Source organism: Astatotilapia calliptera, chromosome 7 (genome assembly GCF_900246225.1).
Source record: "Astatotilapia calliptera chromosome 7, fAstCal1.2, whole genome shotgun sequence".
In the NCBI taxonomy this organism is placed as follows: Eukaryota; Metazoa; Chordata; class Actinopteri; order Cichliformes; family Cichlidae; genus Astatotilapia; species Astatotilapia calliptera.
The window spans coordinates 60,202,913-60,218,170 of record NC_039308.1 but is presented as its reverse complement, the minus strand read 5'-3'; the positions used below and the strand labels follow the sequence as shown (position 1 = coordinate 60,218,170).

The following is a 15,258-nucleotide window of genomic DNA, read 5'->3' as shown; positions in this document are numbered from 1 at the left end:
GTGCTCTGCAGCACTCAATAAAAATCTGTCACAATAGTAATTATCTTTAAACGGTGTTTATTTAAATATTTTGCACACAATAGAATACCCCAGTCACACATGGACAATGAGGAAAGATGTTAGATAGGCTTTCCTGCCAATGGTAGCCTAGGAAGTTGAATTATGACCATATTTGAGCTTTTTTCCCCTAGGTGTTAAAGGACTTCCATGCACAATACAACGCTTTGAAGCAAGCACCATCAAAAAATAATCACATAAAGAAACGGATTTCCACGATCCACAGTTTATTTCTCCAAAAATAAACGACTCTCAGTTTGATTTTTAACTGTGCACGTTTGGGGGTTTGCTTCAGTTTTTTTCCTTCTTTGCATACTTAATTTTCCATTTCTATGCTTTGTGCTTGTGGTTGGACTGTACCATTGCCACCAGGGGGAGTAGTCTACAGCCTGGTATTAATGGTATAGTCCAAACACTAAGACTAACAATAAATAAAAACAATAATATTAACTTGTGAAGAAACTGGATTAAAGTTTAAAGCAAAGCATCAAATAGAATCAGGCGACCATAATTCCTGTCATACTTTTCGGTCCATGTTTCCCAGCGGAACATAAATTCAGTCACTGTGCACCCTCTGTCGTAAAAGCAAACCCACATTTTTCTTAATGTCCTATGGAGCCCAGCTTCCAAAAACTGGGTTGTTTTGACAGCATGTATAAGGCTTGATTTGTTCTGTTCATTTAGTTTGTGTTTATGAAGGCACTTAATGGGAGACTTTGTGCAGCATTTGTCAGACTCTTCTAAGGCATCTCTGCAGATACACTATATAAAACATTTGCTATAATGCACTAGATTATAGTTTTTCTGAGGATATGTGCCATTTCATGTTTGATTCAGTTCACTATATAGAAGTTTTTCTCTAATTTACTCAGTTTTCACTCACATTGACAGCATTCAAATATATACACACATGATTTAAGGCTTGTTCAGTGTCACTAGTGCTTAGAGATGATACTGTGTGCGCTGAGGAAGTAATAACAATGCTGTCCACGCTTGCTGCAGACTTTACCTCATCTCTTTTAGCAGAATTCCTTACAAACTTCCCAAGGTAGCAGTTTGTAAAGTCCATCCATAGACTTGCAGCTACTCTTTTTCAAACATCTTGCACATTGTTTGGCACTGAGTCACTGTGGGAATAAGGCTTCCTCCAGGAGCCAACACTTCCCCATACCGCCTCCAGGAAATCACCAGCACACAGTGTGTGCCGCCAGTCAAATATACAACATCTAAGACTAAACAGGCCTTTATATTGCATAATCAGTGCACTGCAGTCTGCCTAAAGTTGAAAAGGAAATGCTTTACAGGAATTTAAAAAAAAATAATACATTAAAAAAAAGTCTTAAATACATTTGAAAAACTTTTTCAGTGTCACTTCAAATCAGTCTCAAGAAGTTCAGCTGAAAATTCATTTCCTCTCAGAAGACCTGCTCTCTGCCATTATGGCTCCTATCTGCTGACTAGGTCTGAGCAGTGTGTGGAGCAAACAACATAGTGGGGTGCGTCATCATCTGTCATGTGGGAGCTCAGGCCATTGCCGTTAGCTGGGCCACACATGGGAGTGCAGGTGGGATTACAGGTGCCCTTAAGTCTGTGTAGGTACTCTGCATGGACAGGCTTGTGGCTCTGCAGCACCCTTATGGCTTCATCGACCTTGAACCACTTCCTCTTCCTTCCTGTGAAGAGATTCAAGTAAAGTTGAATTGTTTGCATGTGGCTCACACAATCAGTGTTGTGCTTAATGACACTTCAATACAATGTGTGGGAAATTGTTTTAAGTCCGTAACACGTCCATCCTGATAGATGCATAACTGCTAATATGATATTGATAAATATTCGTAAAAGATCACAATAAGGTCTTGATTAAGGTAATCTAAACAAGGAACAAGAAACAAAACATTTCTCAGCATATGATTACAACATTTCAGATATTAGGTCACAGGAAACCATAAGCTCGTCCATCCCTTCTGCTCATTTCTCAGTTGGCACATCCTCGATTCCTTTCCTCATCTCCTTGCATCTTGGTCCCTCCCATCAGAAATGTGATCACAGGAGGAGAGGAAGAAAGATGAGGAGAGAGATGAGGCAACAGGCTGTTAGCAAAATGACACATCTTTGTTTCACAACTGTCATTTTAAGGCAGTTGATATCATGTTATGATCTTGGTGAGCTATATACTTTTAAAAAATATTAAAGAACACTCTGAAAACACATCAGAGAAAAAAAAAATCATGCCGCACATCTATACTGATATGGACTGGGTAATGTGTTAGGAACGAAAGCATGCCATATCGTTTGATGGAAATGAAAATTATCAACGTACAGAGGGCTCAATTCAAGACACCCCCACATCAAAGTGAAAAGATTCTACAGCATGCTAGTCTATTTTCCCGAAATGTCACTGCAGCAACTCAAAATAGAACTCCGTAATTTGTATGGCCCCCACATGCTTGTATGCATGCCTGATAATGTGTGCACAACAGATGGTGTCCAGGGGGATCTTCTCACAAGTTGGACCAGCACATCACTGAGCTCCTGCACAGTCTGAGATGCAACCTGGCAGCATCGGATGGACCGAAACATAATGTCCCACAAGTGTTCGAGTGGATTTAGGTCAGACAAGCATGGGGCCCAGTAACATGTATCAGTTCCTTCGTCCACCAGGAACTGCCTGCATACTCTTACTATTACACCATGAGGAACCCTGACCCGCTGCACCAGCATTGGGTTTGACAATGAATATAATCCCGATATCTAATGGTCAGGGTGCTGTTGCCTACCCCATAGAGCTCTGTGTGTCCCTCCATGGATAAGCCTCTCCACACTTTCACTAACCCACCACTAAATCAATCATGTTAAACAATGTTAAAGGTAGCATAACGCTCTCCACAGCTTCTGCAGACCTGGTGGACCAGCCAATTCTTGTAAATGCCAGTTGGGCTCCACAATGGCAGGCAGTGAGCGCAGGGTCCACTAGACAATGTTGAAGTCTGTTTCTGATTGTTTAGTCAAAGGTATTTACACCAGTCACCTGCTGGAAGTCAGGTAAAGCTCCATCCTGTTCATAAAGGAACAGATACTGGTCCTGCTGATGGGATCTCCCTCTAGGAGATTTGGACTACATGGGAAACTTCTGTAGAGTCCGAGTCCAGGCATCACCGCATGCTGCCGGTAGTGATACTGACCCTAGCCAATGGAGGGAAAGAATGTGGATCATTCCTGTTTTGTTAGTTGTCTCATTGTTGCCCCTCTAGTTTACCTCTAGTTATTAATTTCAATAACACCAAAGCAGCAGAGTGGCTGTAGCTCAGGAGGTAGAGCACCTACTGATCGGAAGGTTGGTGGTTCGATCCCTGGCTCCTCCAAGTCTGCATGCCAAGTATCCTTGGGCAAGATACTAACCTCAAGTTGCTCTCCGATGCATCCATCGAAGTGTGAATGTAGTTAGAAAGCACTAAGTATAGAGAAAGTGCTTGTGAGAATGGATGTGTATGGGTGAATGTGGCATGTTGTATAGAGCGCTTTGAAGAATCCATTTACTTAACTGACCAGATCAATACCCCAGAAGTTTAACTGGTAGCAGGTAAAAACTCTTCAGAGAAAGATACACAATGATACACCGGTGAATCCTAGATAATTGCTCCTCAGACAAACCTCCTCTCTTCCGTGTCCTTCAAATGCATTTAAGCAACTAAAACATTTCTTAGAGCAATACAGTGAAAATAACTTGCACAGTGGAGAAGATGAGGTGCAAATCAGAAAGAAAAAAAAGATAAAAGGCCCATAATGAAGCTCTTGATTTGAGCACTATGGGTCGTACACAGGAAATAAGCGTAACAAACAAATCCAAAAAAGGCACAAGGCAGAAAACAGGAAAGGGCAAAGTATCCAACATACAAACAAGGCAGAGTTAGCAGGAACTAGCTGTGGCAAAGATTAAGGAAAGGAGTGTGCGTACTGCAAAGACTCAGTGTTTAGATGATTAGGGTCAGGTAGTGCTCAAAATGCATGAGATTGAAAATGAAGGAGACTCAGACTGGACCCAGTCCATAGGTGCAAACATAGAAATATAATAGTATTTTTAAACTTAGCAAAGACTTCTTGAACAAATTTTGGATACTAATATCCACAAAGCAAACCACACTGTGTGTTAATTGTATTTAAAATGCTCCAAAGGGCATGCCACCATTAAGCAAACATTGTATAATTTGTCACAGAGAGCCTGAATAAGCGCTGAGTGAGACTGCTGAATGAAAGGATGACAAAAGGATCATTTTATTCACCACACACAAAAATAAACTGTGCATGTCATGGCACCAGTGGGTGTCGGTGTGGACATGGGCATACTTCAGACAGCCCTAAACCCTAAAAAAAGTATCTTCCATAAAAATGATCTGTCCAGCAAAGCGACAGCTGGAAGTTATTTATACTTTATTCAAACTCATCTCCTCCCATTCAATTCCAGCACTTTGCTAAAGGGATTTGCCATGCTCTGTGATAACTGGAGCCTGGTGTGATAATGAGGAGGAGGATGCCTTCACTTCATGTTGGCACCCTGAAGAGTGCCACCACTACCAGCATTTAAGGAGGCGAGGGAGTCAATTCAACCTGTAGTAGTAAACCCTTTCTGTTCAGTCGCAACCCTCGTGTAGGGCAAAAGAGGACAAGTAAGGGGGGCTGCTGTGGTCAGTGATGATAACTGGAATACAGCTGGGCACAGCAAACACTCCTCCCCCTTATGAACAGGCTGAACTCTTACTTCTGTGGGTGAAGGGAGTAAACGGCCACAACCACATTTTCCAGTCCAGTTAGAAATAGTTTACAAGTTACTCAATCCCGGGAAAGGGTATTCCATTTAAAATATCAGACAGTGAAAACATCCATGAAAACATATCTAAACATGTACATCCACCTTATATACGTTACAGTTTAGAAAAACATTCTATGTTAACTTAAAGTCAACATAGATATTGGCGACGTGTAACGAACCGCTTGCTATATTAGAGATCTCCATTCGAGCATACTTAATGTCTGACCTACATGTAATCACAACATACACCCACCAGCAACTTTATCAGTCACACCAGGCTAGTACCAGGCTGGACCCCCTTTGTCTTCAGAACTGCCTAAACCCTTTGTGGCATTGATTCAAACGATGCTCAGTTGGTATCAAGGGGTAAACGTGATGAGGAAATAGCTCCCACACATTTACACCACCAGCAGCAGCTTGAACTGCTGACACAAGGTAGAATGGATCAGTGCTTTCAAGGCGTTCATGTCAAATTTTGACCCTGCTGCCCGCAGAAATTAAGACTCATCAGACCAGATGTTTTTCCAATCTCATGTTGTCTACTTTTGGTGAACCTGAGTGAATTGTAGCCTTTTCTGTTCTTAGCTGACTGGCTGAGTGCCACTTTTTAGCTGTAAAGTCTAGAGATGGCTGTGTGGAACAATCCCAGCAGATCAGCAGCTTCTGAAATACTCAGATCCACCTGACACCAACAACCACGATACATTAAAAAAAAATCACGTTAGCTCCCTATTCTGATGCTCGGTTTGAACTTCAGCAGGTCATCCTGACCATGCCCACGTGCCTAAATGCACTTGGTTGCTGCCATCTGATTGGTTGATTAGATGAGCATTAATGAGCAGTTGAACAGGTATGCTAATATAAATCAATTTAAACCAGTTTATTTACAATTCAGGCTGAATTTGTGAAAAAATAAAAATAAAATCTACAGCTAAATGAAGTGTTGAACTGCACTGCGGAAAGTTATGAGCACAGTTGCATGTCGTTTTATTTTGACAATCAGCCAACACAGGATGAAGGAAGAGGCAAAAAGACAATACAGCCATTGTGAAAGACATAATCTGGGAAACTGCTACTCAGTTCATGAATCTGTTATTCATGTTTTCCATAAAACAGACACATGGGCAGACATGTTCAATTGTCCAATTGTTCTGTTAAGAATTTTAGATCAGGGGTGTCAAACCTAATGCCCGGGAGCCAGAATCGGCCGGGTAAGGATTTCAATCCAGCCCACTTGATGGTTTTGGAAAATGTGAAGGATGGCTTCAACTGTGGACTATTATCTGCTTTACTTTATTTCCTACTGAAAAAGACCTGCTCCCATGCCATTCATATTACACCAAAGTAAAAGATAATTAATCGAAAAGTACCTGTTTTTATCTACAATAGAAATTTCTGTTTTGTTTTTTTACAATGGGTCCACAGTAACAGAAACATTTCTTCATCTCAGTTCTTTCTAAACGACAAACTTTTGAAATTGCACTTCTTTTTTAGTATTAAGACATCTGAGGGATTTAATGTGTAGTTAAACTTCCTTAAGTGGATTGGAAGTAGGGGTTTCAGTCTTCCGCCCCATTCCAGATCAAAGCTGTATGTGGCCCTCGGTGTAAAATGAGTTTGCCATCCCTGATTTAGATCAAATGAATCAGTGGAGCTGTTACACATTCCTCGTTGTGTTTTGTTCCTCTTCATTCTGCTTATGGAGTCATCTTATGTGTGCCACCTTCAAAGGCAGTAGATTATCTGAAGACTAATGCTATGTATGAGTTTATAATCCCTTTCACATTTATGCGAATCAAAATGTGTAACCTAAGCACTTAGTTGAGGCATGTTTAATGTGAGCAAGTGATTCTGGTAAAAAACAAAACAAAACAAAAAAAAAAAACCTTGCCAATGCATGATCTTAAGCCAAGATCTTGAACTAAGAGACTGAAAGCCCTGAAACTCAACCCTGAAACAGAACATGTAATGCAAAAAGTTGCTAAAACCTTTTGCTTGCTTTTGTTTTTTTGTTTTTTTTAATAAACCACAGGATCTCAAAAAACATGCATATGAGGGATGCCCGTAAAAAGGAGAACACAAAAAAACCCCTCAAAAATCTTGTTACCACAGGAATATTTTTCACTCTTTTCCCCTTGGCTGCTAGAATAAGATACTATAATAAGACAAAGAGGGACACAGAGGCATACCAATGTTCACAGAGTCTTCCCAGTCTTCCAGCATCTCCGTCACCACGAGGGTGTAGACATAAGTCCTGTGCTTTCTGTCTTGATTGTGCTGCAAAGGTTTACATGAAGAGAAAATGAATTTATGTTTTTCTGACAAACCACCAACGCAGTGCGTGCAAAGCCTTCATTAAAAAAGGCAAAAACTGTGATTAGCCGTACCATTTCTTTTATAGAAACTCCATGAACTAAACAAGTTGATTGTCTGACCACAGACATACAAAAACGCTAGGTGCGGCAGTAGGATGATTTTATACAGCACTATGTATCGCGACATGATTACAAATTACAATTTTTCATAACATACCTCGAATATCCCAAGCAGTCTGCCGAGCTTTCCCTTTACACCAGCCTGCACACATAAATCAGAGTCATTATTAAAAGTGATTGTCCACAAGTCATAATCTAAAATATTCAGGTGAAACTGTCCTTTCAACACACTGTGCAGCGAGATCACTTGGATTCGCGTCATATATGATCCCAGGTAGACATAAACATAGTCTAAATGACAGAAACACGAGACAGGGGGCTTAGCTCAAGTATAGTACACAGTTAGGACACAGCTATCATTTACAGTATCAAACCATAACAGACATCCCGGTCATTGCTGTAATGTCTTCCAGACTTCTTTAAAAAAGCACACTAAAATGCACACAACGGCCTACAAGGCTTTACAAATTTATGCACAAATAAAAATTAACAAATGAGGCTCAATCCGCTTTGAATCGCCTTTATCCTGATCTGCGTCAGCTCCGTGAGGCGCAGGATGTGGGCAACTGGAACCCCTTCCTAAATGTCACTGCCATACTTCAAAGCTGTCAGCACACTGCTATCCATGTCAGAAGCTCACAGCTCACTTTGCTGTGAACAATCTGGCCAGCCACCAGCAGCCTCCTTTCTTAAACCACAGCATGATAAGCTGGCTATCCATGCATCCTTGCCACATATTTCTACTTCTGTTCTGGATTTTTGGCTGGTAGAACAACAGGAGCGACTTGTACTGTGAACAGCGATGACACTTCTGACAAAGATTTACTGATTTCACTTTCAGTTTAATGTGTCTGTCCTTTGAGCCCATGATGCATACATTGCAATCAGAATATATGATACTGAGATGGAAATTAGCCCCCCAGTGTTCAAAGTCATGAAATGTCATGATTTTTTTTATTTATCTTCCACTTAAATAATGAGATAATTCCTTGGAAAACCAATAAACATTATCAGCTGACAACTGATAAAATTCCCTATACTTATTACTTTTTAACACTATGGTAACTTTGTGTCACTTCCAGTATTAATGGAGCCAAAAATGGTTACTAATCTCAAGGAAACTTCAGAATGCTGCTTTTTATATTGTGCTCTGCATGAAAAATAACACTGTCTCCGTGAGAGGTGATTATGGAAAAGTCTGGAGCCACCTCTCATTTCTTTACATTTTGATTCCCAAGTACTAAAAAGTGGTTTTGACCAATAGTTCTCCAGGCTTTATTCAAAGGATTCTTTGTTTGTTTGTTTGGACATTAGTTGCTTTTTTTACTCATTTTAAGTCAGCTTCTTGTACCTCATAATTTTCATATGAAAGTTTTTGGTTTTGTTAAGGCAAACCTGTGAATAATTCAAGCATAGAAAAGGCAAATAGCAGGCAACTTAGCAAAGATCCCATTTTTAATTGTATCTTTAGCCACTTCGTGTCCTTTTGCAAAAACAAAATCATTTGTATGCATTTCTTTAGTTTATGGAAAATGATAGCACAGCTTGAAAAATACAAAACAGCCTTTTTTTACACCTAAAAAATGTATCTACAGCAGTTAGTGGCAATCTGTTTAACATGGTAGATTCACCATGTAATACATGACATGAAAATGAACCCAAACATACTGCCAGTGCAGTAAAATCATACCTGGATATGAAAACAAACAATGAAATTCCATCAGTCATGGATTTGCCCCCTCAGAGCCCGGACTTCAACATTATTAAAGCAGTGTAAGATCATCTTGACAGAGAACGGTATGAACGGCAGTCAACATCCAAGATGAGCTTTAAATGTCCTTCAACAAAAACACGTATTCCCACATACGTTTCAATAAGTCACTGCACCTATTTCCTATTTTCATTGCAAAATATAAAGAAATGGGGTGTCGTTCATCACTTTGCGCAGTACTGTATAGATCCTAGGCTTTAACCAACAATGCATGCAAACAATAGAAACGTCTTTATGGGTTTAATTAATGAACAATCAATTCACCTCTTCATACACCTCCCTGACAGCAGCTCCACAGGGCTCCTCATCAGGCTCCATTCCCCCTCCTGGCACGATCCACTGGTCTGGATGGCGACTGCTGCTCACCAACAGCACCTGCCAAGGAGAGAGAGCCCTCCGTCAGGCCTCTGCTACTGAGGTTGGGGTGCAAAAAGCACAGCAACAGCATGCCCGAGTTCAGCGTCCGTCGGCACGGACGCGGTGGCCAAACGAACTGCTCGTCATTCAGCAGACGCATGTCGAACATCTCGCATATCATTCCAGTCATTCACTTCATTTACTTAATGCAACATGAGCGCTGTGCGAATGATGCTGCTCTGCGTGTCACAGTCTTTGGCACATAATTTAAATAGACGAATGAGAACAACTAATGTAATGATTCATGTATCGGCCTGTTTTTAGTTGTCAGTGGATTTAATGAAAGATAATTCATAATCTGGAATCTATTAACAGTACGGCCAGCTTTAGCGTTTTGAGTAGTACCAACATCAAATGTTATATTTAATCCCACTGCGTTTGAAGAAGTACAAATCAACGTTCTAACCCAAAGAAATATCCTAAAGCTGCACACTATTTTTAACTGCCATCCAGCCAATGCAGTTTGATGTTTTGATGACGAAGTTACTTGACCTTAAACCCAGTCCGGCATCACTGACCCACATTGAGTTCATGTAGGACTGCCTTCTGAAACCTTAACACTGTTCAACCAACTCACTCTCCAGTCAGGCTAACACTCACCTGTGTTAAAAACGCCAGTCGAATAAACCCTTTCCACATTAAACACAGCTGTCACAGCAGAGGTTTCCCTTCTGTAAGATCTTTCTGCTCACGCTCCAAAATGGAAGCAACTTTGTGAAGCGCCTAATGGTAACATCTTCATATCATCAAAGCTGATCTCTTTGGGTAATAAATGCTTAATGTCATTTATCACCCAATATATATGGGTGATATATACCCAGTGTATATGAGTGTAACACTTTCTCACTCTGCTCCTTTATTTACAAACTCTCTAGAAACCATGTGATTTATTTTTAACAGTGCAACTCTGTCCATATCTATGAGTGAATAAAATACTAAGTTATTAAGGTAAAAGTCACTTCAATGTCCAAGTTCATACTCTTCCACAGCAGACACATCTCTCTACGCATTTACTCTGCTCAGTGAGCTAATTTATTTAGCCATGGCATTGCCAAAATCTTAGTTAAAATCAAATGTATGTGTTTACTCCACATCATGGCTTCTACTTTCTATGGCTACTCACATTAAGCCACAAAGAGGAAGGCCAATTATTTTAGCTGGTTTTGTATTCCAGGTGACACATCTCATCTTAAACGAATCCGCGCAGGGTCCAGGGGACTGTAGAAACACCGCAAGTTGCCTCAGTGACACAAATCCACACAACGTACACATGCATGCGCAATTTCACACAAACGGCATGTGAAGCACGTAGGCACTTGTACAGACACAGCTACTCGCACACAGACAACAGGCTTTCCAAAAACCACCAGATCAGCAGTTACCTCTCTGTATCAAAACAAAGAGCTTAGGAGAGGAGGTTAATGACCCCGACAGGCACCAAACACGATCGGGGGAAAGTGAGGAAGCGTTTGAAGTGGGCAGAACCCCGACATCTTTACAGTCTGATCCCAGTCCGGCCAAACTCTACGGGCTGAACGATGTGTTAATGCCTTTCAAAAGAAGCTAAATTTAAAAGGCAACCTTTGTCTCAGTAAATGCCTTAATTAAGGATTCACTGCTTGTAAAATACTTACATTGGTGTCTAAAAATAACAATTTATCAGCAAATAATAATAAGAATACATTTTATCTATAGGCACCTTTTCAAGTAGGAAGCAGAAACTTAAAATTAATGTGATTAAAGGGAAACCAGTGAAACTGTTGAAAGACAGGAGTGATATGTTCTGTGGAAAGGGTTCAGGTAATGACAAGAGGAGCAGTATTTTGGACCAGCTGAACTCTAGAGGGAAGCCTGTGTGGATACGATTACAATAATCAATACCAGATGCAACCGGTCAAAATAAAAACTTTGACAGACCTTCAGAAAGCCTGGAGAACTTTTTCTCAAGACAAGGCAGGCTTTGTGGAATATAATATAAGGAAATCAGTTACGGATCAAGACTTTTCCACAGAAATGTGTGGTTACATAGCTGTGGACATGTAAAAATAAGTAAATGAATAAATATATGACGTATCAATATGTTGTGAAACCATACATCAGGTGCCACTGAGTGGGGGTGGGGGGATGTCCCCGGACAGATAACTGGTGCATCTCCCCACTGTACCTCTATCCAATAAAAATGTATATACAAATTTCAATTTAAAAGTCAACTCCATTCTGATAAGTGATAAGCTGCTTCTGCTCAGCTCTGCTGTTTCACTAAAGCGATGGTTGGGGCTTTAAGTCAGTCACTTAAAACAGATTATTATGGATTTCCAACTCTTGTTTGGTTTTTATATGTACCCATTTTCAGTTATCTCAACTATAAAAGCAGGAAACTAACTAGGCATATAATTCTTTTCTTTCTCTCTTTGCCAGCCATATTTTTCAAGTAACCTATATTTGAAAACAGCAAAATAAAACTGGAAATTCTGTAGTGTGCCACCCCAATATTTTTGGTGACCTCCATACGGCTACCCCTATGAAAAAATTCTGGAGGCGCCCCTGGTAGGGGCCCAGGCACAAGGAGCAGGAAAGGAAATCTGTCAGGGAGTAGCAAGTGGCTGTACCTTGTTTCTATAAATTGCAACTCATGGGTCACTTGGAGTTTAGCACACTGTAACAGCCACTCAGCCCCCTACTCATCATATCACATGTGGCCCAGAGTTAGTCTGCGTCACTAGGCAGACACATTTAGACCCAGCACAAAACAACGGTAATATTAACAAACTTAAAAGTTTCTTATCCAAACTGGCGCATCACTGAATAATAATTTGTGTTTCAGTCAATGTCTGTGCTTGTTATATGACATACATCACTACGTACACGTGCTGTATACTTACACATTTCCACGAATGACAAAATAATAGGCGACTGATTACACGTAACACGTTAAAACCTCATATTCAGCTCTCTAATTTAAAGACAAACATTTCTTTCACGTGAGTAAAATGGCTGAGAACATTTGCTTTATGGTTGCGTCATCATTTGAATCAAAAAGTAGAACCAACTGGCCTCAGGAGTAGCAGGTATCTCAGCAAAATTAGATTTAGTAAAACCGCATCAGCTGATGTGTTGGAAAACAAACTCTGCACTACTTTATTTATGACAGGAGGTGTTTATGGGCCCATAGCTGTGAAATATATGCAGAGACTGCTCTGCGTTAGAGATAACTGGGACGATTTTATGAGTAATCTGGATGTCCTTCTTGGCAAGAACGTGAAAAACGATGATCTCCTGTTGAGTGCCAGCTGCAGCCACACACCCTGTAACAGGTCAAATATTTGCCCCCCTCCAACCTTCACCTCTGCCCAGCACCTCAATTAAAGACGAGCCACGTGAACGCGCTCCCCACACACTGAAAGTCAGCCAGACGCGCGATAAAGCAGGCTGCTGTACTGTCAGGCACAGCGGTTAATTTGGGACTGTGTCAAAAATAGAGCGTGTTAATAAAAGCCCTCTCCTCCTACAAATGGTTTAACTTCACAGCTTACCTCGTCCTCTGTTTCGTTTTTGAAACTCAGACACGCCGCTCTCCTCTTGAACCCTTCGACGTCGTACGTCCTGGTCTGGTTGGGCTTAAACTTCATCATATAGAGGCCTTTTTTTCCGGAGGCAGGGAAGTGTTGGGAAATCGGGCTTCAACCAGTCGCTGATTAAAGTGCTTTCAGTAATATCCAACAATATCGCAGCTTGGCTTCTTCAGACACTTCCAGACAAACCATGCAGCTGGTCCATTCATTCCTGCGCTCCGAGCGCGCGTCAGGCTACATCTGGTGTTGTGCTCTGCTGCTTTAGTGCCGCTGTCAACACGCAGACTGGCTCACATCACGCTGTGGTGGCTGAGCTGCGACCAGCTGACCTGAGAGCTGCGCAGCAACAAGCCCGTCAGTCCCCACCTTACATCCGTGTTTATCACTGCGACGCACAGGCCGAACAGAAACGAGTCTCCTTTATGGAAGAGAAAAGGTGACTGAGCTGCGAGATGGAGTTGCTGTTAAAACTCTCCAAATCCAGCCAGGATGGACTTGAAGAGCGTGTTAATGCCCACGATAATAAGTGCACTGACTCATTTTTAATGCAGAAAACCGAACAGATCCAAACATTTCATGTCACAAATAACACAGAAAAGGTCAATTATTTTTTAAAGGCTTAATGGCACACAGATGATTTTATTCATTGTGATTTATTTATTTATTGCACGAGCACGTGAGTAAAACGCTTACCTGTTGCGTCTTGATTCTTGAGATAGTCAAATTTTCCCTTTAAACGAACAAAACTAAAAAATGCAGGCTTGCGTAAAACTTTCAAAGCTTGGGGTGCCCTCTAGTGGAAGTAGGCAGTCCTTATTTACCTGTATTCACTTGAGGAAGCAATGTGTTTAAAAAAAAAAAGAGGAAAAAAAAAGGTTGGGGTGTTTGTATTATTAGTGACTGTCCAAATCAGAACCAATGATAACTGGCAGCCGTTTCTGTTTGAAAGCGCTTAAGCTAAACAAATAGTCTTGATTATTATGAATAAGCCTAACATACATCCAAAGTTGCACTGACTCACACAAGGATTAAAAGGGTTTGTGAAAAGTTAAGAACTGAACCATGTTTTGCAAACACAGGTATTAAAAATCAGGAGTACAGTGTGGCAGCTGAAGTTTTCCAGGTCAGATGAAACAACTCGCAATACAGAGATCCAAGCCACATCCATGTGGCAAGTGGCAATCACTGAAGATTTTAGGCACCATGATTTTCTGTAGTTTGAAATTACTGCTTTTAACCCTGACTGGAATTCTGAATAATGCCAGTAACAGCTATAAGAACGTCATGAATTTGATTTTGTGTGGACTAAACTAGCAAATAAATGTTAATATTAAGATCTTCTTGTAGTGAACTTGAGTAGCAGGGTTTCTGCATGGTTTTAAAAATCAATAATAATGCATTTTAAGGTCTTATTGTGCAATATATTTTGCCACAACTGCAAGATGAGCATACAATTCCTTCTGATTTTCTTTGGACATTGGCTGCTATGTAACTCCTTTTCAGTCCAGTTCTTGTACCTGGCCACTTTCAGAAGAATGTTTTTGTTTCTTGAGCCACATAACACTAAGCGATCATTATTCAAGCATTTTAAGATTTAGGGGAAAAAAAATCCAGCAAAGACCTGAAATAGAACTGGACAGATCCAATTTGACTTTTCGTTGATCCATTAATGTTCACTGAAATGGTCTTAGTGGAGAGGTGGCTGTCAACAAATCTTTAAGGAAGAGAAAGAGGGAGAAAAGGCTGAGGCATCCCAAATTACACAGGACGGTAAAGCAGTGGCAACAGGTTTGACGGAGGGATGAATCCTAATGTGAAATTTTGGGTTCAAACTGTCTTCAGAGGTGGTGATGAGAGAGGTACAACAGTGCTTACAGCTTTCTGCAAAACACGACAGAGGTTCTGTCATGGTTTGGGGCTCCATTTCAGTTTAGTGGTGTTCAGGATCTTGTCAAAATGATGGAATCGTGAATGCAGATTTTTATCCATGCAATACCATCTGGAAAGATCTGCCATGATTGTCAGGAGCTTCATTTTTGCCATGACAATGATCCAAAACATACTGCCAATACATTAAAAGCATACATGACAAAAAAAACCTACATTGAACATCTTCAGTCACGGTTTGGTTTGCCAGACTTCAACATTACTGCGTGGAATCATCTTAACAGAGACAAGAACAAAAAACAACCAGCATTC

The 15,258-nt window shown here is 40.7% G+C and overlaps 1 protein-coding gene across 1 annotated transcript; it reads right to left on the bottom strand.

The window, feature by feature from the left end:
* Positions 1-45: 45 nt before the first annotated feature.
* On the bottom strand, positions 46-13,813 carry nudt4a (nudix (nucleoside diphosphate linked moiety X)-type motif 4a). The gene is made up of 6 exons (XM_026176327.1): positions 13,753-13,813; positions 13,021-13,477; positions 9,335-9,445; positions 7,397-7,441; positions 7,054-7,141; positions 46-1,730 (listed from the first exon to the last, which is right to left on the bottom strand). The coding sequence occupies exons 2-6, from the start codon at positions 13,117-13,119 to the stop codon at positions 1,504-1,506; spliced, it is 570 nt and encodes a 189-aa protein (XP_026032112.1). The 5' UTR covers positions 13,120-13,477; positions 13,753-13,813; the 3' UTR covers positions 46-1,503.
* Positions 13,814-15,258: the final 1,445 nt, after the last annotated feature.